Source organism: Argiope bruennichi, chromosome 10 (assembly GCF_947563725.1).
Source record: "Argiope bruennichi chromosome 10, qqArgBrue1.1, whole genome shotgun sequence".
Lineage (NCBI taxonomy): Eukaryota > Metazoa > Arthropoda > Arachnida > Araneae > Araneidae > Argiope > Argiope bruennichi.
This window is the reverse complement of record NC_079160.1, coordinates 51,629,588-51,656,666: the sequence shown is the minus strand read 5'-3', so window position 1 is coordinate 51,656,666 and position 27,079 is coordinate 51,629,588. Positions and strand designations below refer to the sequence as shown.

Sequence of the window (27,079 nt, the reverse complement as noted above, 5' to 3'; positions counted from 1 at the left end):
TTTTATAGTTGATTAGTGAGAGTGGCAACGTATGTTTAAATGTTGTTAGCGGGCGCGTGTATAAATATCTGAAGTTTATTAGGTATGTATTTTTATAATTTAGCAAAATATTTTCATTTAAAATTGTTATTTTTATTGTCCTATGCGGTTTTCTTTATTTTAATGAATTTTAAGTTTCCGAATTTTGAAAATATTAAGCCTTCTTTACTAAACCATGAGCAGCATTTCAACTTTCTGAAATATCGATAATACTATATATGCTTATTATTAAGATTTTCTTTGTTTGTCGTTTGTTGCTCTGAAATTTTTGATTAAAAGAGATACTGTTAAAAAAGATTATACTGATACAGCTTGATTTTTTTTATTCTGATGTTATTTATCTAGTTCCACAGAAAAATTATATTAAAATGTAATTAAATGGGTTGTACTAGTACTTTATTGCATTTCTTTAAAATAAAACAAGGTAATTTTTTAACTATGTAATTATAGACAATCGCATAGTTTTCAACATCTGGTTTATAATAAATAAAATAATGACTTATCTTTTGTAATCATTGAATTTAGATGAAATATTCAGGATGTAGTATTCACAATATTGATAGAATTTTAAATCTTTGATATTGATGATACAGTTTCATCATTAGTCCTAAATTTACTTTAGAGATTACTGATTAAATTTATACTTTCATATTATCTTTCTGGTAGTTATTATATATTTGCCTTCTTAATAGCATACAATTTCTTTTATTACATAGCCTTCTTAATGAAATACAGGATAATTGGGTACATGACCTCGAATGGTGTAAAGTACTAAAAACCATAAAATGTCAACTCTTTTTTTATTATTTTTCTCTCGGTTTTTCACTTCAATCCATCATATCATTTATATTTTTATGGATATGGTTTGTCACTTTTTTTTCTTCTTCTTTTTTCCCTGGGCAGTCTAATTTGAGGGAATCTCTATTGTAAAAGATGTGCCTGTTTGATACAGTGCTTAAATCTCTACAAGGGGGCATTATCAAACTTGGTTTCAAAGGAGGATTGCTCCTTTTTTTGAGTGTTCACTGTTGAACCTTTTTATTCATAGGATTACATATGCTACATTGGCCATTTTCTTCCTTGTAATTCATTTTTAGTGATCCAGTGGCAATTATTTACATTTAAAAAATCATTTTGAAAAATAAATAAGGACTAAAGAAAATAGCTGCTGCTAATAAAATGTTGTTGACTGTAGATATCTTTTTGGGAAAAAAAGGTATTGAAGATTCTATGAATGGCAAACGAAAAATATATAAAGGAATCGTAAATAATGATGTTGATATTTAAAGGTGTTGTAAATAATAATGTTGATAGTTGTACTAAGGTGGCTGTATGTCATGAGAAAACAATATTTGTTCATTAGAAAATTAATAATAATTTCTGAAAAATTAAGAAAAATAACAATTTTAAGAAAACAATAAATCACCTTTTTATCCCCTTTTGTAAAAGTCATGAAATTTTTTTTAAAAAAAAGACCATTGCCAGTAAATTAAATTTAGCTCCAGTTGATGATATTATAATTTGGAAGCAGCAGGAAAAGTCAAGATAAAAGAGAAAAAAATGTATCCTTTGGATTATGCGTAACAGTGATGAAACTGATTTATTCTATCATCTGATGCCAAATAGAAGAAAGCCCATTAAAAAAGAAAATTCTAAAGGAGAAAAATTGACATTGAGGCTGACAGATCTGCTTTCAAAAGTATTAGAACTGATTAATTGAAGCCATTATTCTTTGGAAAATATGGAAAACATGCTTTAAAAATGGCAAAAGTTTATCAGTTTCTTCAAGCCAAATAAGAAGGCTTGGATAATGTAGAAGACCATCAACAACTTGTTTCTTTATGCTGGAAGCGAGATCAAGAAGAAAAAGAAGAATGTTGCTTTCATAGTTAATAACCATATACTTCATAATACTCGGCAGGTTTGAAAAGCATAAAAGTGCATTATTTTCCGCTACGCTACAAGTTTCTGCGGTTTTTCTTTTGTGTATTGTTTTATGTTGCATTTTTGGATTTAATTTTTTGTACTTTTTGGTCAGTCACATCTCTGACATAGTGAGCTAGGTAAATTAAATTTGGCATGTGATCTTAATCCTTAACTGGGAAGGTGCGGTCTACGAGACAGCATTTCATTTGCACTCAAATTAAATTTTCTAATAAATGTATTAGGATGAAAAACTGCCAATATATCTTGCAGATATTTTCTTGATATATAGATATGTTTTAGAAATTTTTCAAAATATATTATCATTGACAAAAGTAAATACGTTGGAACATTCATTTTCTTTTCAAATTACATGATACAATAAATAATATTCTTGAAAAACATATTACTTTTTGCTTTTTAAATCATATTTATTTTTACAGTATATGAAGGTATATAGAAGGCATTATAATGTAAAATTCAACAATTATATGAAAAATAAAAAAAATTGACAATTGGTAAAATTGGCCCTTTTTTTTTTATTGGCTTATTAATTACTGGTATAATTTATTTAAGTATTTTTCTGCAAGAACAGTTTTAGAACAATGTTGCAGAAATGTCTATTTAATTCAAAAGAATTTAAAAAATGCATATATCTTATAGTGTGAGTCTTCCAAAAATAAAAGTAAAGTAAAATAGTCATTGTACTCTAAAAGTCATTTCTTACCCTTACCCAAGATATCAAAAATAAAGTAATGCTATTGAAATTTTTTTTTTTTTTTACTCTCTTATATGAAATACTTCATGAGAAAGAATTATAATCATCAAAAAGTTCTAATTTCAAATTTTGTCCTGTCTTTATAATTCAGAACTCTAAAAAATAGTTTTGAAATTATGTTACTTTCTGTGAAAAACATTTTTTCAAAAATGCTATTAAAGGGATGAAATTTGATATGTTTTAACACTGAATTTATAGACTTTTCTTAAATTTTGAATAAAATCCATTCACAAGAAGTTTTTGTCTCTCTGTTAGCAAATGAACACAGTGGCCTCAAAATGCAAAGATTTATATTAAAAGGATTTGGTGCACAGTTTTAGCATTTAAAGATCCGTATGAACTTTTGAAAATCCATCAATGAGTTGGCCTCTGTCTGTCTGTCCATTTGAATGCATATAAATACAATAATTTAATTTTGTGACTAAAATTGTAACTGTGTCAAATTTTGGTTTCAATTGGCCTTCCTAAAAGCTTCCAACTGCCTACTTTGTTTTCTTTACTATACTATGAAGCACAAAAAGTTTATTTGTGGGCTTCTGAAAATAAAAATCTGAATATACATGGTTTTAATAATTTTACTTGATATTTCTAATTTTTATTCAATATGAAGGAACAATAGCATTTTTATCAAGGAATATGCAAGAAAGTTTGGAAGGAAACTACTATGAATGCTTGCACATATGTTGCAGAGCATATTAAGTGATTTTTCAAGTGTATTCAAATATATCCTCTCATTTCTTTTTATGCATCTGATATTCATGCAATTGCTGTAATGCATAATGAATAGATATTCAATAAATTATGCATCACTAAAATATTTTGGCTGAGAAAATTAGTAAATGGAGAAAAATGAAACATGTTCTGTATAGTTTTTATATCAGAAAGGATGTAAAGATGATGATCAGCGTGATGCTGCTCTTATGAAGTGCATTGACTTATTTCTTACATTATACAGATTGTGGTGATTCCACTTTCATCATGAGATTTAAGCTGCATGCTCATGCCAGCGGATTAATCAAGTGTTGCATGAGTCAACTGTATTTTTTTCTGTGCTCACAAGGTTTGTATATATATTTGCTATATATTCCATTGACTAACAGACAAACAAAAAAAAAAAAAAAAAAACACCATGAAGAAAAAGTTTTATTTTAAATTTTTTTTTTTTTTTTTTTGCACTAGTTAATGGAACATGTAGCAATTATAGGTATATACAAAGCTTTTGAACACAGAAAAAAATACAGTTGGCTCAGGCATTGCATGATTAACCCACTGCACATGTAGCTTTAACTGCAATGTCATCTTGATGAAAACAGAATCACCACAAGATGATAGCCAAAATCATCTTTACTTGAGAATTTTAATGTTAGGAAAATGAGAATGTATGAATTTTTCAGAAGACTAAATTTATAAGACTGTGGAGACCCTTGAAAATTTTCATTAATAAGCATCTTATAAAAGAGGATTCATTATTAATAAAGATGTTGTAATCGAAAATGTAAATGAAATTTCATAAGCATAAAGCATTCTGGGGGTATCATTGATAAATATTATTAAAGAATTGAGATTATCATCAGCATTAGTCTATTTAAAATACTGTATATTTTTGGAAGAATAAATGGCTAAAGGAATAGCTATCAATGGCATGAAGAAAATTAGAATTCACAGTGAAATTTCAATTAATATTAGAATTCTACACTAATATGCAGTTTGTTTTTTATATAAAAAGTAATATTTTGCGTAAGAATCTCTTATTGTATAACGTAGGAAATTGTACAAAGTTAATATATTAAATAAAAATGTTTTTAAAGTGATAAGTGAAATACATTTTCATTTAAATAAAACTTAATATGTAAATTTTTATTTCACAGACGAATTGGCCAACATTTTGTTGAATTTAATCTCTTAAAGGTAAGCATTACTTCTCTTTCTAGTCATATCAAATTAATGTTTAAACAAGTTTTTTAATGTGTGGTAATAAGTGTCTAACCTCTAATTTAGTTTTGCTGCTTATCATTACTACTTATAGTTTTTAATACATATTACAAATTTCGCTTGTTGTGTGTAATGAATTGGATATTTTAATTTTGTAATATTCATGTGTTTCAGAAATGTTTATAAAAGCTTTTATCTTAATTCGTTAAAATAGTTTGTTTTGTTTTTGAAGCTTTATACTCATTTATTTCTGTGCTTATTCTAAATCCAAGTCTATTAATTTTACTCACATCTAAATTATAATAGTCATTTTTCAAATATTCTGTGTTATTCAACTTCATTAACAGCAAAATAACAATTTTGAAAAGTAAAATATTATACTTTTAAACTACAAATGGCATATTTGTTTTTACACTGACTTTTCCGACAATGAAAGTGAATGTGTTGGCTGTATTGGTATTATAAAAAATTAATAATTCCAATTTTAGACCCTGAACTACCAAATTGGAAGTTTGGAGAATGGATTATTTACCTTAGAATGATTTCTTTAAAAATTATATTTGTTAAAATCTAAGCAAAATTCTGACAATAACTTCCATCTCATATAAATAATTTTTGTACCATCTAACAATATAGGAATAGATATTTTTCAATTATACTAATTTAGTTGTCAACTTTTTGTCTAATTCTAATAAATTTTCAGAAAATTTATGCATAACAATAACATTTTTTATTGTTTTCACTGCTTATACAAAATTTTAATTGAATGTCTCTCATCCAGTGTTGAAAGCTATGATCATATCTTAATGAATTTTACTTATTAAAAATTAATATTATTATTTTATAATTATTTTCTGTGAAATCTATAAAGTGAATATTCTTAAATAGTAAATATATAAGAAAAATTATCCTGGAAGCTCAAGGATTATGCTTATTAATCTTTTTTTTTTTTTTTCTTCTTCTTTTTCCCACATGTTTTAATTTAGCTAACATGTTGATTTATATAGATGTATAATACTGTTTTAATATTATTATGAAGACAATACATGGGGGACAATAAATACATGAAGCATACATGGGACATACACGAAGACAATAAATGGGATGTTTGCAGTACTACTTAAAATTAAATATTTCATTTTTTAGTACAAAATTATTTTTTGATGGGAACCCTGAATATTATGCATGATATTCAATTGAAATGAAGCAAAATCACTATTCTCAAGGGACAAGCTTGTCTAAGGTAGCTTGTTAATAATATAGAAAGAATTTCAATTACAGACATACATGCCAACTTCTAAGGATTCTCCGTTGTTACTATTAATTTAACTCTTAGAAATTAAATGTTGACAGTGCTAGAATTCATTACTAATAAATTTATTAATTCTACTGTTTTACATTACATCTTGTAAAAGGTAAATAAATTTCAAAAGATATTTACCAAATCCCTTTATTTATATTAAATAGTAATAAGTATTTTATGTAATGCTAGCATTTTTAGTGCATAAGTTTCTTGGATTATAAGTAATTTTTCAGATTTTTTTTTCCCCTATATTTTCAGTTTTTTAAAAATGTTATATAATTATTTGTATTTTTAAAAAATAATAGTTGATATGTATTTCTTGAAATAAAGTATTTTTTTCTTAAAAATAGAAGTTTATAATTACTTAAAATATGATGAAATATATTAATTGTTATAAATCTAAATCTGTCTTTCATGCTTACATGCACACTTTTTCCACTTTTGATAACCTATTGCTGCAAACAACTACTTTTCCAATATACACATAAATAGAGTATTTTTGGCCTGTATATATGCAGAGTAGTTTTTAAAGTTTAATTGCTTTAACTGGCTGTCCTTCTAGTATCTTAAAAGTTAGACACTAGGAAGGGAATCATCGAAAATACTATCACATAAGTGTATTGAATGTACTATCATATGAATGTTAAAAATCAGAATGTATAGAATCTGGCCTATTTCAAATACCTGCTTATCGTGCAATGATGCTCTTGATAATTTAATCATCTTTATCATTCCAATAATGATGTTTTATTTGTTGTTATCCTTTAAAATGAATTTATTATAATTATTATGTGGACTTAAATCTTCTTACTAAATTAATTTCAATGTATCTGCATCTTTTAAGCTCAATCACTTCTTTTGTAAATAAGCTTAAAAGAAGTAAATGCATTAACATATCATTTGTTCATATTCCTCTATTGCTGCTTATTTTGCATGAAATTTATGAATGAAAAGCTTATTCTAGCAGAATTTATGCTTAAGTTTTAAGATTAGAAGGAATTATTTTATATTAAGAATGATTGAAATGAAATTTTGTTAGCTTTGAATAGAATATATAGTTAAAAAGAGCAGCAGGGATAAATTTGATTTATTAATCTTAAGTATTGCTACTGTGTGTCGCAACTTACATTTAACTAAATTTTACTTAGTAATTTTTTTTTTTTAAATTGAATAAAGAAAAACTGTATGTAGGTGTAAAATTTTTTAAGCTTTATGTGACCTAAATTTTTATTTAAAAAGGTTCTGATTGTATTAAAAAATGATTATTGTTAATGAGATAATAAAAAAGGCTTCCATTGTAATATTGCTTAGCTATGTTCAGATGTTTGTCAATATCGTTTATGAATTTGATAGTCGGTGTAATAATTTATCAATAAAATGTATTAAGATAATTTATATAAATGAATTATAGCGATAAGAAGAGAAAGCTGCTTCATCTTATAAAAAGCACCCCCCCCCCTTTATCTTCCGCTTGATTTAACTATGTAATAAAAAGCTGTAAATAATATTTGGCAAGGAAAATGTTTACTTTTCTTTTATTATCAATAAAAAGATATTTTTAGAAGTTGAAATATTTAGTAGAGAGTGTAGTTCAGTAGCACAGATCATCATCTAAAAAAATTTTAATCTATTCAAATTTTTGAAACAAATATCTAAATTATCATGTAGAATGTAAAATACGATTAAAAATGTGGTAATTTTTTAAGCATCTTTATCCTATTGTTTTGCTTTTAAAATTGATAAAATAAGTATTAATCTGTGAATTTTTCAGTTTTAATTAATTAATTGAGAGTAAATGATATCTTTAATTTTTGAGGAAATATAGGTATACTCCCCCCCCCCCTGTAAGTTTAAAAAAATCATCTTCCAAAATGTTTTGTAATCTTGTTGAAAGTTATTGTTAAAATTCTTGACTTCTGTTGGTAGATTTAAAATTAGATATTTTTTCCCTCTTTTGGTCTGTTTTATATATCTTCTACTAGAATAAATTTCAATTTTTTTTTCATTCCTATTTATTTGATGAAGTTCATTTCTCATTTGTATTTGGATGCTTGTATCTTAAATTATTCAAGGATATTTTTCTTTTTTGCTGTCCTTTTATGACTCAGGAACAGTTATGAGAATCTAGCATGAGAAGGTGGGAGATCTATGATTTTGTATAGACAAGTACATGGAGAAATATATTTTGAAAGATAACTGGACAATTTTTCCATACTTCTTATTACTGATGTATCTTTAATCACTTACAGTTTTTTTTAAATTTTATAATACACATTCAGTAGGAATTTCTTATCAAAATAATTTATATTCAGTTGTGTTTATTAAAAAAATTGTAAAATGAAATTAAGACATCTATTTTAATATTTAAAAAAATATGAATCGAAAGATTTTAAACCTTTTTTTAAAAAATATTGGCTTAATGTGAAATTATATACATAAAAGGGTAGGCTCTCATTATAGTGGCAAAAAAATTATAATTTTTTTTAGCATATATTTCTTAATTTTTTTTCATTTATGAGTATATGGTATTAAGCTTCATATCTCTGTAATGTATATTTATTACTCGAAATATATTCTAATTACTCATATTAAGAATTTGTAAAATTTTTCACTATAATTATTAAACTGCAATTTTAAAAGGTAAATAGAACCACAAATTTATTTTTTAATGATACATTTAAATAACTTTTCATTTAAGCTTAGCCTTCTTGCAGTTACTGTTTTCTGTGATATTTGACTCTTTGAATCAGAAATTGCTCCTACTCTTCATCCATTGTTAAACCTGTAAAATCTTGTATTAATTTTGCTCCTCTTTCAACTGTACCGTTAACAACACAAAAATAGTGGAATATTTATTGTAACTATAAATAAAAATCATTTCTGGCTCAAAGATCTGTATTGGGATTCAGATATCACTATTCCTGTTTTAATGTTAGCATCCAATTTCTTTAATTAAACATTTCTGTAAAATGAATTTTTGTTTTTTTTTTAAAAAATAAATTACTACTTTATTAATTATATGATAGTTAAATTATGAATGCTTTAATTTGTAAATATTCATTAAAAAAATAATTTAAAATTTTTATAAATGATAAAAAATTGGCTATCATTGTAAAATTAAATAATGTGTATTAAAAGTATTCTCAGTGAATAAAATGTTAACATTTGAATAAAAATCTTACTTAAGAGAAGAGAAATTTCATTTGGAAGAATAAGAATGTGCTGTTTCAAATTTTCTGTGATGCTCTTCTTAGATGCCATATTAACCTTTTTATTAAAAATTTCTGAAATGTTTAATTTTTTTTATTTAAATTCCACTGGTGATTGTAAAATTCCTTCAAAGCAACGGACAAAAAGCCGTTATTTATATTTCTTTAAGCTTTTTAGAAATCTTAAAACTTGTAATGAAGTACCGACTTCATGTGAACTTTTCAATCATGTTACATTACTGTGTCTTAAGAAATAAACAAATGTTTTGCTGATCAGTTTCATTCAAATCAAATGAAATCCGTTAAAATCATTTAAAAGATTTAGTTACTTCTCGCTATCCATCATGATGCAAGACCCCTAGTTACTAATTTTATTAATAGTTGAGTTCCTTTTAATAAAAAACTACATAATTTAATGAGCTCTTGATAATCATACTTCAGTCTTTAATATTTTAATAGTTTATATTAAAATTAAAATGTAAATCATATTACACAGAATTGCACTCTCACTGCACATATTATATTTAATAATTTATATCTATGCATATTATTTTCTTTTCTTAAGTATTTCACTTAGAAAAAAAAATCTGTTAAAGAAACCAATATCTATTCTACTAATTTCTTGAGGTAAATCATATTCATAACTATTTTGTAGTACTGATTCGTTCGTGTAATTTTGGTATGTGAAACATATTATTTTTTATCTGCATACTGCTTTAGAAATGTAAGTGCATCATTAATATGACCAATCTTGAAAGTGATTTCGTCTGAGCAAAGAATTTGAGCCTTATTTTCTATTTTCTCGATATTTTAAAACATTCCTGGCAGTCAAAGTTTGTTCCTTCTGTCTAGAATTTTCTAAGTTGGCAATCAGGGGGAAAAAATTATTCTTTATATGTAACAATGTAGCCTTTGTCCTATGAAAATTTACTCAATATATTTGGATTGTATTCTTATTGATTCTCTATTTGTTTATGTTTTATCCTTAAGATAAGAAAATAAAAATAGATTTCTCAAATTAATATAGCATTCATTGAGTAGAGCCCCTTTTTTTTATTTAAGAATCATGCCTCCCTCATACATACATTTTTCATTTATAAACTTGTTTACACATCTTCAGATGGTTTAACTGTCAATCGGGTTCTGATCCTAACTTAATTACTACCTACATTTGAAAGAATGTCACTAATGTATTTGCTGTGGCTTCAGAGGATGATTTGAAGAATTATTCATTATGTTAATAATAAATTTTTATTGTACGAATATAATCTCAATAAATAATTTAAAACTTTAATAAAATATTTTATTGTAATATGTGGATTAATACCTTGTTAATCTTGGAAAGAAAAGTTCTTCTAGTGATTGATGGAGCATGATTAAGAGAGAGAAAGATCCTCCAGTTGTTTCAGCTCTTGGATAAAGAATCAATTGATCAAAAAATGTCTATGATCCTCAAAACCCAATGATTTTTTTGGTGAATCCATATAGTTGTTAACGATTTTGCCCACTACAGTGAATATTAGTCAATCTGTTTTCATGTTTCCAATTTTCAATGATGCCCTTTCTTAACATTTTGCTAAAATCATTTTAACTTTCTCAAGAAATCCCCTTCAGCCTGTGTCTCTTTTATTCAATAAACATTGTCTTCAGATTTTATAATTTTCCAAACATTAGTAAGAATGATAGTAAATAAATTATTTAAACCCGGTATAAACTTATATTCGTATTCTTTTTTTTTTTTTTTTTTTCGATTCCAATGTATGAGAAAGAATTTCAGCTTGTGTCATAGTTACATTTTTTCTACACAACAAGGTGTCATACATGTAAGAATTTTTGTTACCCCAAAAAATGAAGCATTTAGACATTATTGATCAGTTGCTTTTATTTAATCAAATTTCAAATAATTTATAAAATAGCATTGATAGTAGTTTCGGATTATATGGAATTTTAGGAAATTTGATGTCAATCATTGCCAATTTAATAAATACTTCAGTCCCCACTTCTCAAATTAGAAATCTTAATTGCAAATGTATTTAACTTAGATCGCTACTAGAGAAGACTAAGGGCAAGAAACTAGTGTATGATGCTGCAGGACATAAGCAAACAAATTGCTGCTTGTACCCACAAGTTTCTACTTTTATTGTGATGAGCAGATGATCCTAATCTATTTTCAACAAATGAAATCTCTGATTGTTTCTTGGAATAAAAGAAAAATGAATGACATATGAAAAGAATTTGAAAAATAAAATTAAAAAAACAAGGAAATCTTAATATATATAAATACATTCTAACTATCTCAAATATTTTCCATACCTAATCATTATGGTTAACATGAAAAAGGTACATGCAGGTGGCAAATTAAACTTTACAGAAATAGGATTTTCCTAGTTTCCATTAATAATAGAAAATAATAGTATATAATAAAACTCCATTGGTTAATTAAATAACGCTAAGGAACAAAATTCAGCTTGACATTTTTCTTCATGTCTGTTTCTTAACCTATTAAAATGGCCTTGCCTCATCATTTGATGCTTACTTCTCAGGCACCTTCTTGTATCTGAACTGTATCTTTGATGGGCTTTTGCTCTTATTTATCATGGACCACATAGTATTTAATTACTTCCTTTGGTTTGGAGATCTGAATTTTTCTTTAAATTCATTTTTTGAGAATTATTTTCTTCATATATATTTCGAATTAATTCTTATCTGCATTTCATGCATATGAATGTTATTGATTAATCAGTCATTAGAAATAAAGCAGACTTTTCTAGTTATGGGAATTATTATCCATAACTTTTATCCCTTTTAAAGTTTATTTTTGTTTACAAAACAATTAAAATTTGTATGTTCATGTTATACATTTTGTGTTAACATGTACTGAATGCAATTTAGTTTTACCTTTCCATAAAGGTTATTATTTTTGCTCTAGCTAATGAAGATATTTTTAGTTTCAGCTTCATTTTTAAAAGTTAGAGCAGAATGGTCCAAAACAGCAAGTCAAAAAAAGCAAAGCAGGCTGAAAAAGTACCTCCAGTTAGTAATGATTCTGAACAGTCCCAAACTGTCAAAAATGCAGCTTCAAAAAATCATATCAAAAATCAGAGTGAAACAAACTCAGTTCCAAAAGTAGAATCAGAAATAAATGGTGAACAGAATAAAGTGGCTGAACCTGAAGCTTCTAATGGTGCTAGGGTTGCCATTAAATCTCGGACAAAAAAGGCAGTTGAATCTGCTGCTGAAACTGAAAGCACTAAAACGACTGTATCTGAAAGGGATGAAGAAAAACCAACTGTACCACAAAGTAAAACTAAAGGAAGGCCAAAAAAAGGTAATTTTGAGTTTTTGCTTTGAAGGGAAATACATATATTGGACACTTATTGGCATAAATATTTTCAATTGTTTATTCAAAGTGCGTTAATTCTTGCAACTTTTTGTATCTTTAAATTATTGAATTCTCTTTATATAACATGACTGCTTAAGAATTACAGAATATATTAATCTTTAATATATAGTTAAATAAAATTCTTTAAATTATTAGTTCAGTAGAAAGTAATGTAGTCAATGAAAATTATTTTTCTTTTGAAATTAGCAGATCTAAGATAAATTTTTAATGTTCCTGCAATATTAATTTTATTTAATGTAATTATCTCTTAAGGATTAATTATTCATTTAGTAAAAAAAGTAATTCTCTTTTTAATTAATGGAAACTTATGTCTTTATTCCATATCAGTTTTTAAAAACTTATAATTAAATGAAGAAATCTATGAATAGATCTAAATATAAATCAGTAGGTTCTTTATCAGGATTTTTCTGACATTTGACTCAAAAGGGGGCTTAACTTTTTTTTAAAATAATGATAATGAAGATTAAGTTTTAATTCCATCCCTTCCTTATAAAACTGAAACAAAATTATAATTTTTAAAAATAAATTTATTATTTTAAAATTTTAGTAAATTTATGATGTTTTTAATTAATTGTTAATGTAGAATTAAATTTATGATATTGAAACACTCTCTTCACATTTTGTTTAACTTATATGTAGTTATTATAATTTTTAACTTATATAATTTTTAATTTAAAGACCTTTTAAATGATACTTCACATGTTAAAAAAAGTTTTTACTCGTCTTCATTTTTATATGATATTAATATATTCATTTTATTTTAAACATTTTCATCTTTAAAAAAAATACTGTGCTTTTTTTTTTTTTAAATTGAACTTATATTCGATAATGAGAAAAAAAAGTTCTTAAATTGTTTTTCTGACCAATTATCTTAACTGTATTATGTTGGTGGTGGGATTTCAATTGTATTACTAAAAAAATTATTAGAAATAAATTATTCATTTTAAATGCATGCTTTATAAATAATGGATTAAGTATAACAGTCAATGATCCTTTTAAAAAGAAAATAATCAAACTAGTCATTGAAAACAGTTAGCCATTCCAAAATTTCATTTATTATCTTCCCTATTATTTATACAATCAATATTGTTGCATTTTTAGAAATTCATATGTTTTGTCTGATTGTAGTATTATCATTATTAGCATGAAAGCATCATTTACCTGCTTTTTATACGATTGTTCTGTTTGTGATAAAATTCCATTATGGGTTTTTAAGGAGAATTTCAGTTTACTTAAATAGGTAATATCAATAAATTTTGTAAATGTTATGGTGAATTAGTATTATTAGCATCTAAAGATATATTTTTTAAATGGTAGATAGAGGTTTTGCTATCCCCCACCCCTTTTCTTCCAGAGAGAAGAAAATCATGAGAGTAATATATATATATATATATATATATATATATATATATATATATATATATATATATATATATATATATATATATATATATATATATATATATATATATACTGTCTGAAGCCACTAGTATTATCTTTATTCACTGTAGAAGGTGTTGCTAACATACATATTAGAATGAGAAATGCTCGCAGTTTGTATTCAATTCTACTTTCCTTTCAGTTAAAAGATTCTTATGCCCTCCCCCCATGTATAATTTTTCAGAGAAATAAGACTTAATAGTCAAAGATATCAGAAATAAGTAATTATTAATTGAAAGAGATTAATAAGATAATGAGCATTTTGCATATTATTGAAGTACTTTTGAATTTGTATCAGTCTTGATATTTATTGTCGAAACGTTTTGACACAGAAGGGAGAGAAATTACATATCATATTGTAAGATTCTCTCTTGCATGTTCTTTCAAATACCATTAATGGTAAAAGTCAATTTGAATAATATATTTTTCTGTTATGTTAGTGAATTCAAAATAATCAAAATTCTAGTGGTAATATGACAGTGAAAGGAAGAAGCAAGCAAGAGAACTTTGATTAATAAGTTCTTAGTGTAGATTTGAAAATTTAGTAGTGCTTTTCATAATCAAATTATGAAGTAAATATATTTAAAATGACACATTCCACTGATACAAGCAATTATACTTTCAATTCTTGAGGCCCCTAAACCATTTTTTCCCCTTGTTGTTCAATTTCAAAGCAACTAAATCAAAATTTTTATTAGCATACTTTCTTCAAAATTCCTGGATAAAATATATTTCAAATTATATTATTGCCATTTATACAATAAAGTTTTCCATTATACATTGGAACCATTTCGAACTCTTTTAATTGGAACTTCTATATCATTCAGATTTTTCTGTGCTCCCTTGAATTTCCTATTCACCAGGAATGTTTAACAGGGCCCCCCCTTTCCGGTAGCTTTGAATTAACCAAGTTATACTGTATATTAATTAAAATAAGAACTTTAAAAGCTTATGTCCACATTTTAAGACATCACCAAAATAACTGGCCACTTGGTGGAAAATAATATTTTGATTTTTATCTTCATGTTTAGTTTCTGTTGTAATTGATACTGTTGATTGTTTTTCAGGTTTTCCTATATGTTTTCATAATCTTTTCATGTCATTTTCTCTCTTTGTGGGAAACAAGATAGAAAAGATTTACTTTAAATTTAAGTCTGTTCTATAGTGGATTCAGTTATTAATGTGAAATCCTTTTTTTATTAAAGAAAAATATGCTTCTCTTTTTTCTAATTTCAGATTGATTCTTCCTTATAGCTTTAACATTTTGAGCTTGTAAACGAAGTTTCTTTCATGCTTCGGTGTTTTAATATGTGCCTAGAATTTGATTTTTTTTTTTTTTTTTTTTTTTTTTTTTTTACTGCATTGTGTTTTATTATGCTTGTTTTATTGTTGGATGGTAACAAAAAATTTATTTTGTTTCCTCTTGCAATGATTAAAATGTTTGTATTTATGGTGTGTTCTTTATTGATTTCAAAGCCATCTAGAATTTGGTAGATATTGGTAGTGATATTCAGTTATTTGTAAAAACTTTGAGTATGTCCTTGTTTTTAACATGGATTAACATATATAATACTTTCAAAAGTTATATGACATATATACCCTTCAGTATTATTTACCCAGTTATGAGTAGTACTTCTTACTAGCATATTATAGATAATGTAAAATCAACTAATTGACGAATAGATATTTCCAAAGAATTTTAATTAATTTAAACAAATATTTTCAAATATTGTTCTAGAGTATTTTAATAGACATTTAGTATTGAGTTAATATATAAGTAAAGCCATTTTATTTTTTTTTAAAAATCACATGATTTTGTTGATCAAACACTTATTTGTTAGACATTTACAATTTTTTTTAAAATTATTATTATTATTAAACAGCAAATCTTTTTGCTCTCTTTTTAAAGTCATTATTGCTCAGTTTGACGTCATAACAAACTCCCATATAAATTTTAGTTGTGAGTAGCAACTCCAATATTTTTGCATTCATACTGGAATAAAATTCATTGTTTTTTTTATCCTTTAATCATGCTAAAAAAATTCTCATTACCTGCATTCTGTGAGCAATAATTTTGTAAAAGGTTATTTTTGGCATTTTTAGTTTTTCATATATATTGTTAGTAGTTTTTCACTATGTGTCTGTAATTCTGTAGCTTTCAAGCAATTTCTGTAGCAAAGGAAATTCCATAGCTGTTGGAGGATGTGCTTATAATTAAATTGAAGTTATTTCTTATTTGAAGCAATAAATTCAAAATGATTTAAATTTGAAAGAATACCTGTGTCTACATTATGCTTGTTTTTTTTTTTTAATCCATCTGTTACTTTAATAATGTAAAATGTTCATTTTAACATATTTTTGTTTAAACTATAATTTATTCATATATCTATATTGTGCATAATTGTATAGATAAAAATATTGAAATGGACACAGTTGAAGCAATAGAAGATGAACCTTGTGCTTCAGGGGATGCTCAAACAAAAGAAAATGAAGAACCCAAAGAAGATTCTGGAACATCACGCAAAAGAAAAGCTGCTTCTCCTGCTGTAGAAGGTGAAGAAAAAGATCATGAACCAGTTGGTGAAACAGAATCTGTGGAAACTACAGAACCTGCAAAAAAATCTCGTAAGAAAGAAGTTACAGCAGAAGACAAGATAGATGAAGCTGAAGAAGATTCCACAGAAACTACTGAACCTACAAAACGATCTCGCAGAAAAGTAGCAACTGCAAAAGGCAAGTCAGAAGAAGTTATTGAAAAGACTGATGAGATTGAACAACAATCAGTTGAAACTTCTAAACCGGAGAAAACATCTCGTAAACGAAAAGTAGCAGAACCAGTCAAGGTAGAAACAAAGTCCAAAAAAAGAGATGTTAAGAAAGCAGTTCCAGTTACTAAATCTAAAAAACAAAAGGGTAATTTTTATGCTTATTTCATTCCTTTTTTTAAATCTAACTTTCATAAAGTATAGTTAAATTAAAAGCATTGTATTTAATAATTTCTCAAATTATGGTGCAAGACATTATCTTTAATATGATTATGCTACATAGAATCAGCACATTTTAAATAATTTTAAAGCATGAATTTGCAAGCCTTTATTTATTTCATTATTGCATAGATGTAAAAATTTCTTTATTGTATTGAATTTTATAGTGCTATTGAGCATTCCATCTGTTGAGTCAATATCTGGCAAAGTATTTGTTATCGGGGAAAATGATGTTGGACAGCTAGGTTTCGATGAAGAAGTTGAAGTAAAGAAACGACCAGCCATGCTTGAATTGCCATATTCTATCACCAATATTGTTGCAGGTGGAATGCATTCTGTGTGCTTAACCGAAAGTGGAGAGGTAATTCTGATATAGAACTTTTTTAATATTCTGATATAAAAAATTTTTGCTGTACTGTTTGAATGGAATTATAAGTTTTGAACAAATTCTGATATTAATTTGTAAATATTTAAAGTAAATTTTAATTGGCTTACATTGAAATTTTTACTTTATTTTTAATCAGATTTAATAGGGTGAAACTTTGTATTAGATCAACTAATATGAAGCATCTTTAATTGATTTGTTTGAGACCATTGTGCCATTTATTTATTTAAATTTCAGTTAACTGTAAATTAAATTTTATCCAACTTTTAAAACTATATGCTTTGCTTCAGTGATAAAAGAAAAATAGTTCATTGTAATAAGAGTAATTTTAAGAATAAAATGAATACCATTGAGAAGAAAATTCTATATGGAAACTATAAATATGTGATATATATGAAGAAAAAAATTCTTAATTAATAAAATGTTGCCTTTGAAATTTTGTTCTTTGAACATGATCCTGTAATCATATTTTATTTAATTAAATAACAGTAATTTTTTCTTCTTAATATAACATCTCTGCCATCTGAAATTAAAAATGTTCACAGATGTATTGTAATGTTTGAAAAACTTATGAGAAAAAATTATCTAATTTTGATTATCTAACTCATCAAATTGCCTGTATACTAATTTATTAGCATTTATTTCTACCTTTTAAAATGTTTCAAATGACAGTTCTACTTCATAATAATGTATAATAGGAATAGAGAAAAATTTATAATATATTTTTAAAGATTTCAGAATTCTCTTCTTTGAAGAGAGGGGAAAAAATGCATACATTAACAACAATTTTTTTATTGATAATGATTTATTGCTCAGGTTATAACATTTGGCTGCAATGATGAAGGAGCTTTAGGTCGAATAACTTCAAATGGAGCTGAAGAAGCTACTCCTGGAAAAGTTGAAATTCCTGAGAGAGTAATCCAAATTTCTGCTGGAGATTCGCATACAGCTGCTTTAACAGAATCCGGACAAGTTTATTTATGGGGAAATTTCCGTGTGAGTTTCCTTTTCAAGTTTTAAGGCCTTCTTTCTTAATTATAAGTGTGAAAAAATACCACTTTTTAAGATGAAAATTTTGTTTATACATGAAAGTGTATTTCACTTAAGTAGGATTGGTTGTTTTAAACAAAAGGTTTATTAGTATTTTAGTAATTGATGTTTCAGTTTTGAAATTAAAAAAATTTAATATTTGTATTTTTTTTTATTTTTTTGCATTTTAAGTATAATAGACTAGCAATTGTTAATTGTTTCTGAAGTTATTTTTTATAATTAGTATCATATGCCTGTCATTATTTGTAATAAGTAGTGAAATTATAAACAAAAAAAAACTCATATTAATTTATAAAAACATAAGTTTGGGGTTAGAACACATATATTATTTTCATATTTATGCTCAGAAACTTTTAATTTTTAAATGCCTTTAAAAAATTTTGCAAAAAACCAAAATTTTCACTACTGTTAACATAATTTGTCTTACGGAATCTTAAACAGAAAATATTTCGTTGAAATTCACTGTATTTTTTATGTATAAGAAATATAAATACTGTTTTAATAGCTTTTTAGGATGCTTAAATTTTTTAAATAAAATTTCACGAAAACGTATCATTTTTACATTTACAGAATAACCTAGAATTATAAAGAAGGTTATAGGAAGTTCTAGAAGCTTCTAGAACATTAATTCAAATTAAGATTCAACCTTTAAATTAATACGACTTGGCTGGGATTCGAATCCTCGACCTTGTACTTTCCAAGCACATACTTCACCTCTGAGCCATACTGACTATGTGCAGATCTTCCTTTTGCGACAATACTAAATAACTCATGAGTGTTTTTAATAATGTATATAGTACAAATAGAATGATTCTGAATAGGGCCAAACCTTGGACATTAATACAATTAGTAGCTATAAGTCAGGTAAATGTTTTTGATAGTTTCTGTAGCCACCAACCCATCAAGTGATCAGTTATATTGTTGAACAACTTTTAACTTAGAGAAATGAGCTTTTAAAATTGATAAAGTAGTTTTATTTTATTAAAACATTGCAATGCATGATCATTGTATATATGTGAATATATATGAATGAATGAATGTGGATATATTATAATTTTTAAATCAGTTTCAGAATCATGCATGTATATCATGTTTTGAAAACTAGTTTCTGACTCCCATGTGGTCAGTTATTTTGGTCTAATAACTTGCAATTGAAGAAATAAGTTTGCGAAGTATTCTTTGTAAATTTACTCATTTTTTTATTTTACCTAAATCATATTTTTGGTTTGTAATTGAATCTTTTTAGTTTGAAGAATATTTTGCACTTTTTGGCTTAGGAAAATATTTATGTAAAAATGAATTGGCTATTTTCAAAGTAAACAATCAAAATTGATGAAGTTGATTTAACCTCAAATAAGGTTAAAATTAAAGAAAGAAAGAAAGAAGCAGCAAATATGTTTGAATCAGTGACTTTTAAGAGTCTACACTGTTACATTTGATTAAATAATCTAACATTGTTTAAATAATAATTTTTTCCATTTCTGAGCTAATATAAGTCATAAAATACAAAGTATGTGATATTTTTGTTTTATTTAATGCATTATTTAACTTTTTATTAGAGTGGAGATGGACCCATGGGTTTGACAGCTGATGGTGCAAAACAAGTGAAGCCAATAAAAATATTAACTAACATCAAGATAGTTAAAATATCATCAGGAACTGAACATTTAGCTTGTTTGTCCAGTGAAGGCATTGTTTACACTTGTGGTTGTGGACAGAATGGACAATTAGGTAGATTAACAGAACGAGCGTGCCGTGATGGCGGACGTAAAGGACTAGGTATGTATAGATTTTTCACATAATGGAAATATTATTATAATTGGCTGATACACCTATTGTTTCTCAGGAAGAAATTATTTTCCTGTTTTTTAGCCAAAAAGCATTATTTAAATATGCATTATTTTTAGTGTAAAAGAGTTTTATACATATATGCAAAATCTATCATCAAATATGCAAAATATATCATCTTGTTAACTTTATTTCTTGTTAAGTCTAGCTGACATGCCTGTTGCTACACAAGATTAAAACACTTTTGTGTATAATTTTTTTATCATCTGCAATATTAATATAATGAAATTCTGTTATTCTCAGAAATGTTTTTAATTAAATTATCAATTGAAGTAGATAATTTTAAAAAATGCTGATAATTGATTTTTTTTTTTTCTGTAAATTTGAAATTTTGTTTTGTTAATCCTGCAAATTTTCTCCTCAAATGCTGATATATAAGAAAGATTTAAAGATCAATTTAAGAGACAGTTGATTAGATAGTTCATTTTTCATTAATAATAAACTTAAGGATAAATTGAATCAATAGTTTTCCAGATACATATTGTTGATCCTCTCTGCTTTTAAAGTTTTCTCTTTCAGAATTTTGCTCATGTGTTTTAGAAACAGCTCTTTATATGTATTCTTTTCTTGTTCCTCATTTGTTCCTGAAATATTTATTTTCCAATCTTTCGTTTGAATTTAAGTACTACGCGTATGTTTTTTTTTTTTAATTACTAAATCACCACTTTAAAACAAAAAAATTATCAACTAACATGTATTAACATAAAAGAGAATTTTTTAAAAAAGTGGTAGAATAGCAAAAGAGTATTTATTACCTTATTTCAGAATCATCTACTCTCTAAAAAAAATTTTTTTTAATGAAAAAAACAGCACAGAAATGAAATTTGTATCGTGGAAAAAGTAAAAGTTTTGAATTTTAAGTTGATGCAGAAATAAAGCTTCTGGGATTATTTCCTCCAAAGTTATGATAAAAAATAGCCCCCCTCCTTTACCACCCCTCCCTTTCTCATAATCTGAAACTGCTGCTGTCGGTGAAAATCTGTTACATTTGCTCACAAAGGCTTTATCTTTGTTCTCTCCGTCTGAGAGATTGATTTATGTTTGCATTTCAACAATGCTAACTATTTGATTAACATTAAAAATTATGTCAAAAGGTATTAGTAAAATAAAAAGAATTTTTTAAAAATTATAGCATACAAAATTTTATCTTTTCCCCAGAAGGAGCAGCTACAAACCTCCACATTTCTAGATCATTTGCATTAAATTTTTAAAAATTAGTAACAGTTGGAAGGAAAATTGCACGCTCATTAACCTAAAGTGGTTGCTGTTGGCATACATTGGTTTCATTTCCTTGCAAAGGTTTTATTTTATTTTATTTATTTTTTGCCTCTGTCTCAGCAGTTGACTTATGCCTGCTTTCAGACATTGCTATCTCACTAAACTGAAGAAAGTAGAAACCTAGTTTTGAAATGTACTAAAATAAACTGAAATTAAAAACATGGAGATTTATAATGTTGCTTTAATAAGAGTTATAAAATGTTTATGGAGATTATAAAATAATTTTAAATGATATTGTTAAAATTATTTAACATTAGTTTTAATTTTAATGCTTTTAAATTAATTGGTTTAAATTCATTTTTTGAATGAGGAAGAATGAAAGGTGCTAAAAAATTCAATGATTGCTTCTTCAGTTCAAACTTTACATATACTTATATATATATATAATTTTCATAATAAATTCTGTTCAAAAGAAGAAATATTAAAATATTTGAAGTAATAATGAAAGCAATTTGAGCTTCATTGCAACAATGAAAAGTATTCTTATAGAATATGCCTTATTTTTTTTTTAACTGGCAGGAGAGGGCAGGTATAGATAATTATTAAAAAATATTTCCTAAGATTTTCAGTTAGTGTAAAAATAATTTTTGTATTATAATAATTTCCAAAATTATCATTTGAAAAAGCCAAAATTTTGCTTGATTTAATTAAATTTAAAAAAATAGTTTTGGGATGTACATTCCCACCCATTAAACACTGTTTGTGCCACATTCTGCAATTGGTCAATGATTATCCAATCTGTAGAGTGCCAATATGTACACAAATTCTCCTTTATTATTACATTTTAATGAAAATATCTGTTATGGAGAGTAGCCTTAAAAGGTAATTATTCTATGAAAATTTGTTGCTTTTGAAATTTACATTTACATCAATTTTAAGGTTTATAGCAAAATTTCAAATAAAAGGTGCTTGCTTAATTTTTTTGTTGTTGTTGTTATTGACATAATAACCAATGAATTTTACATTTTATCGTATATTTTGATTTCAATAATGTTTTAATTGTAAATGTTTCTTTCAGCTGCTTTACTTGAACCTGCTGCAGTTCCAGTAACAGGTCACCCTAACTCAAAAACCAGAACAGTTCTCATTGAAGATATTTGGGCTTGTTCTTACTCTACATTTTTAAAAGCTCAAGAAACTGGTCATGTATATGCTTTTGGATTGAATAATTATAATCAATTAGGTACAAAATTTTCATTTTTATATTGTAAAATAATCTCCAATTGTTATGGTTATTTATACAAGCATATAATTTAGCTACAAACATATATTTTAATTTGACCAGTTTTGCTGTTTTGTTTTTTATGCTAGGTCCATTATGCTGACCATATTGTGTATATCATTATACATTTTATTTTGATTTCAATTCTTATTTCTTATTAGTTAAGAAAATGTAATAAATGTTAGAAATAGATTTTTTAAAAATTTGAATACACACTATTTATTCAAATTGTGAAACTGTACTTCCATATGTTTTTGTAACAAGAATTAATTTTAAACATAATTGGTTTTAGTAATTGATTTCATTTTAAAGTATCTTACCTTGAAATCTAATGCATTAACTTTTAGGAATAGACATTTTTTAAATCCAAATTTGATCTTTTTTCTGGATCTCTAAATCTAAAAAATGGTTATCACAAAAAAAAAAAAAAAAAAAAGAGAAGAAAGAAATTGCAGTTGTTTCTGATTTACTCCTAATTACTTTGACTTTATTTTACACTGTATTCTTTTTCAGGTTATGAAAATGAACGAGTTACATATTCCCCAAAACGAGTTACTTCATTTGATAGTAAAACATGGAAGCAAATAACTGGAGGTCAACATCATACATTAAGTTTAGATAGTGATGGTATGTCATATATATATTTGCCACTTATTTTGATGCAATGATTTATACTTTTTTAAAGTTTCAAATCTAAGTATTTTATGCTATACATTTTCATTAAATCCAATTTTCTTTATTTCACTTGCAATATTATTGACTCTAATATTTTAATTTTCATCATTCAAGAATTGATTTTATTTTCTGTAGTATTTGTTATTCAACACCTTTATTTGAATTAATTTGTAAAGATGGAATTTTTGGTTATCAATTTTTCATTCATTTGCTCGTGCATTATGTCATTGCACAGGTTTCCATTTTGATCTTCACGAATGAAGTTAAGTTTGGATGTGCTTGCTGGCTCCACTCTTTCAATCATAGTAAAATTATCTAATAACATATTTATTATGTTTTTTAATACATATCATTATACTTGTATAATTTTGATGCATTTAAAGCTTATATGAAGTCTGAGTTACTCTGCAAATATTCTTCTAAGCTCAAACATACATTATTGATTAAATTGTTTTAAATCAAGCAAATATTCCAATTTTAAGTGGAAAAATGAGGGATAGCTAAGATTGCTATTTATGTTCTTTACATCTTTTGCTGTTAGTTAGCTTGTATTTATCAAAAAAAGTAACAACTTTCAACTTATCATCAATGTTTAGAAGAAATAAAAAAAAAAAGGTAGTTTTGTATAAAAAGAAAAACAAAGTTTAATATTGCTCATACTAAATACATTCAATATTTAGTGTTTTTTTTTTTTTTTTTTTTTTTTTTTTATTCTACACTAGATTATAAAATAATTGCACAAGTGAAGTGGTATTGTGGATCATTTTGATGCCACTGTGTTTTTTACTTTCTCAAATTTCAAATTATTTTATGTGTTTAGATATTCGGTAGCTATGTATTTGTTTGTTTTGTTTTAGAATAAATGTGCCCTTAAGATATTGTAAAAATGTAAAACTTTCAGCTTATATCAAGTTTAATGAACTGTTTAAAAATTCCTGTTTGAAATTAATAAAAGTCCAATAATTATGTTGAACTATTCATGTATATCATATTATTCTGAATTATTTGAAATTTTATCAGATTTTTACACCATGATAGTTGCTTTCAGAATTTTTGAGGTGGAGTTCCAATCCCCACAATTTTGTATACTTGTATAATTTTGATTCAATACATTATTATAAGATTTTCTGTATTCAATTATTAGTTCACTAATTTAATTATGCTTCAGCTCTAATAGCACCACTTAGTAAACTTCAAAAAAATGTTTTACTAGATTCCATAATGTATATAATAATTAATTGCAAATTAAATTTTTTAAAATCCAGTTGTTAATACACTAGTAAAAGATTTTATTAAAATATTTTTCTTGTACAAATTTCATATGTACTTAATAGGAGACAAAACAAAATATGTATTTGCATCCCAAAATATAAAATGTATTACTGTATCATATATATTTTTATAGGTCTAGTCTATTCAATGGGACGTAAAGATTATGGAAGGTTAGGTCTTGGTGAAAACTGTGAAGAAAAGTCATCCCCTACACCTATTACGTCGTTAGAAAATGAAAAGTGTATTAATATTTCTTGTGGAAATTGTGTGTCATTTGCAATTACAGAAGAAGGTATGTATTGCATTTTCTAAAAATTATGTATGTAGTATCATTTAATTCAATGGTTTTTTTCTTAATTGTGTAATCTAGTGGCTGATAAATAGATGTTGTATTGTCTGTGAAATGGTTCTATCGAAATTCATGAAATTATATTCTTTTTATGATAGTCAGTGTTGAATAACAAACTTATATGTTAAAATTTTGCTCACTCCAGCCTTACTTGACGTTTCATGCTGAGAAAAATACAATTTCTACATAATTATTTATTTGACAGCTTTGAAATTTTATGCAGTTGTGTGTTTTAGAATATTAAACTTTCAAGCTATACAAGGGTAGTGATTGCTTTGCTGTTGGGAATTTTAATCAATTAACTAATCAAATTTTGATTCTTTGCAAAAGCATCACTTGGTAGTGAAGATACAAATTTATTTCAAATTCTTTAATATTTATAATAATGAATTAAAAATGAAAAAGTTACATATAGCAAAAAATAATTTTTAGAATGCTAAATTCTTTTCTTCCAGTTTTGAAAACACTTCTAAATTATATTAACTTTTATTGTCCATTGGTTATTCAGAAAACGTTATAGTTAGAAGATGTTGCTATTCAATTTTCAGAATTTTGCTACCTTTTTTGGATTATTATACAGTTTCAATTTATACCCCCCCCCTTTATTACTGTTACACGTTTATACACTTGCTTTTATATTTTGCTAAATGTATTATTTTCTTAAAAATAGGGAAATAGCTATGAGTGTTTCTATTTTAAAAGCAGATTATGACTTGATTTTACATCATTCCATTCTATTTTGCTATTTAATTTCCTGATTAATCATTTTAACTTTTTAAATTTAGGTTCTTTGTATTCCTGGGGAATGGGTACCAACCACCAGCTTGGACATGGCAATGATGATGATTGCCACATACCTCGTCTTGTAGAAGGAAATTTCATAAATTCCTGGAAAGCTCTAAAAGTATCAGGTGGTGGACAGCACACCCTTATATTAGCAATTCCAAAAGAAAGTGTCAAAAGTGACAACAAGAAATAGCACTATTTTGCCAGATTATTTTCAGCTCTTAAATATTTTTTTAAACTGCAAACTTGTACAAAATATGTGGACTAAACTTCAACCATGTAATTATCTTCATCTTTATCATGCATATAATTCAAGTTGCCATTCACAGTTTTCATCCAAAACTGTGGCAAATATTTTAATATTTATGTGTAAAGTTCAACCTGAAATTTTATTCTCTAAAATTGATTTTTGTTTATTGAAATCACACTGTTCTTCTGTTTAGAAGATTCTGGAAAAAACATAAAATATTTTTTATATTATTCATTGAAGTGATTTGTTTATTCATTTAAATTAAAATCATTTACTTAATTAGGTATATTTATTCATGTAACTGCAGTTCTATAAAGTAATGGAACATAGGCATCAAGAGAGGAGGGGGGTGATTTAATTTTTATATAGCATTATTTCTGTATCCATACTATATACTCTTGGAAGGAAGGTATTGCAATATGAAATTTTTCATTTTCAGCTTGAGAGACATTCTTAGATATATTAACCCTATATAGGGCATAATTCTAGGACATCTTTCAAAAGAATAACTTGGCAGAAAGGATTATGCTATGACAATTTAATTTTGTTATTTAAAAGAAACAACATTTTGCAAGTAATCCACATAATTCATGAAATTATGGTTGATAAATATACTTATTAGTGATCATTCGAACCAAATTAGAAATAGTAAACTTCATTTAATGGTTAGTTATATAGATGATTAGATTACCAAAAAATTAATCTGTAACCTTTTATAATTTTATTAATAACATGTTTTCTATTTCTTTTGTTGAGCTAAAAAATAAAAAGCTACAGTATTTAAATATTCAATAAACATTAAATATGTATTTATTAAATGAAAGATATCAGATTTGAAGGAAAATTTATGTTTATTCTTACTTGATTAACTGTATTTCTGAGTTTCAGAAATTGGAATGTAATTAATTAATTTTATGAAACTATATTTTAGACATTAGGAGGAGATTTTTTTT

General features: G+C 25.8%; 1 protein-coding gene across 3 annotated transcripts; it reads left to right on the top strand.

Annotated features, from left to right (window-relative positions):
* Window positions 1-26,356, top strand: LOC129989315 (regulator of chromosome condensation-like). Of its 3 annotated transcripts, none has more exons than XM_056097765.1 (11): window positions 1-82; window positions 4,609-4,648; window positions 12,133-12,512; window positions 16,437-16,940; window positions 17,179-17,372; window positions 18,213-18,392; window positions 20,006-20,225; window positions 22,591-22,755; window positions 23,308-23,421; window positions 24,875-25,033; window positions 25,876-26,356. In XM_056097765.1, exons 3-11 carry the CDS (start codon window positions 12,164-12,166, stop codon window positions 26,067-26,069), a joined length of 2,079 nt encoding a protein of 692 aa, XP_055953740.1. In that variant the 5' UTR covers window positions 1-82; window positions 4,609-4,648; window positions 12,133-12,163; the 3' UTR covers window positions 26,070-26,356. The 3 variants fall into 3 exon arrangements, with proteins under 3 accessions (XP_055953740.1, XP_055953741.1, XP_055953739.1); XM_056097764.1 differs by lacking the exon at window positions 1-82 and adding an exon at window positions 3,704-3,800; XM_056097766.1 differs by lacking the exon at window positions 12,133-12,512 and having other exon boundaries at window positions 15-82.
* The last annotated feature ends 723 nt before the right edge of the window (window positions 26,357-27,079 follow it).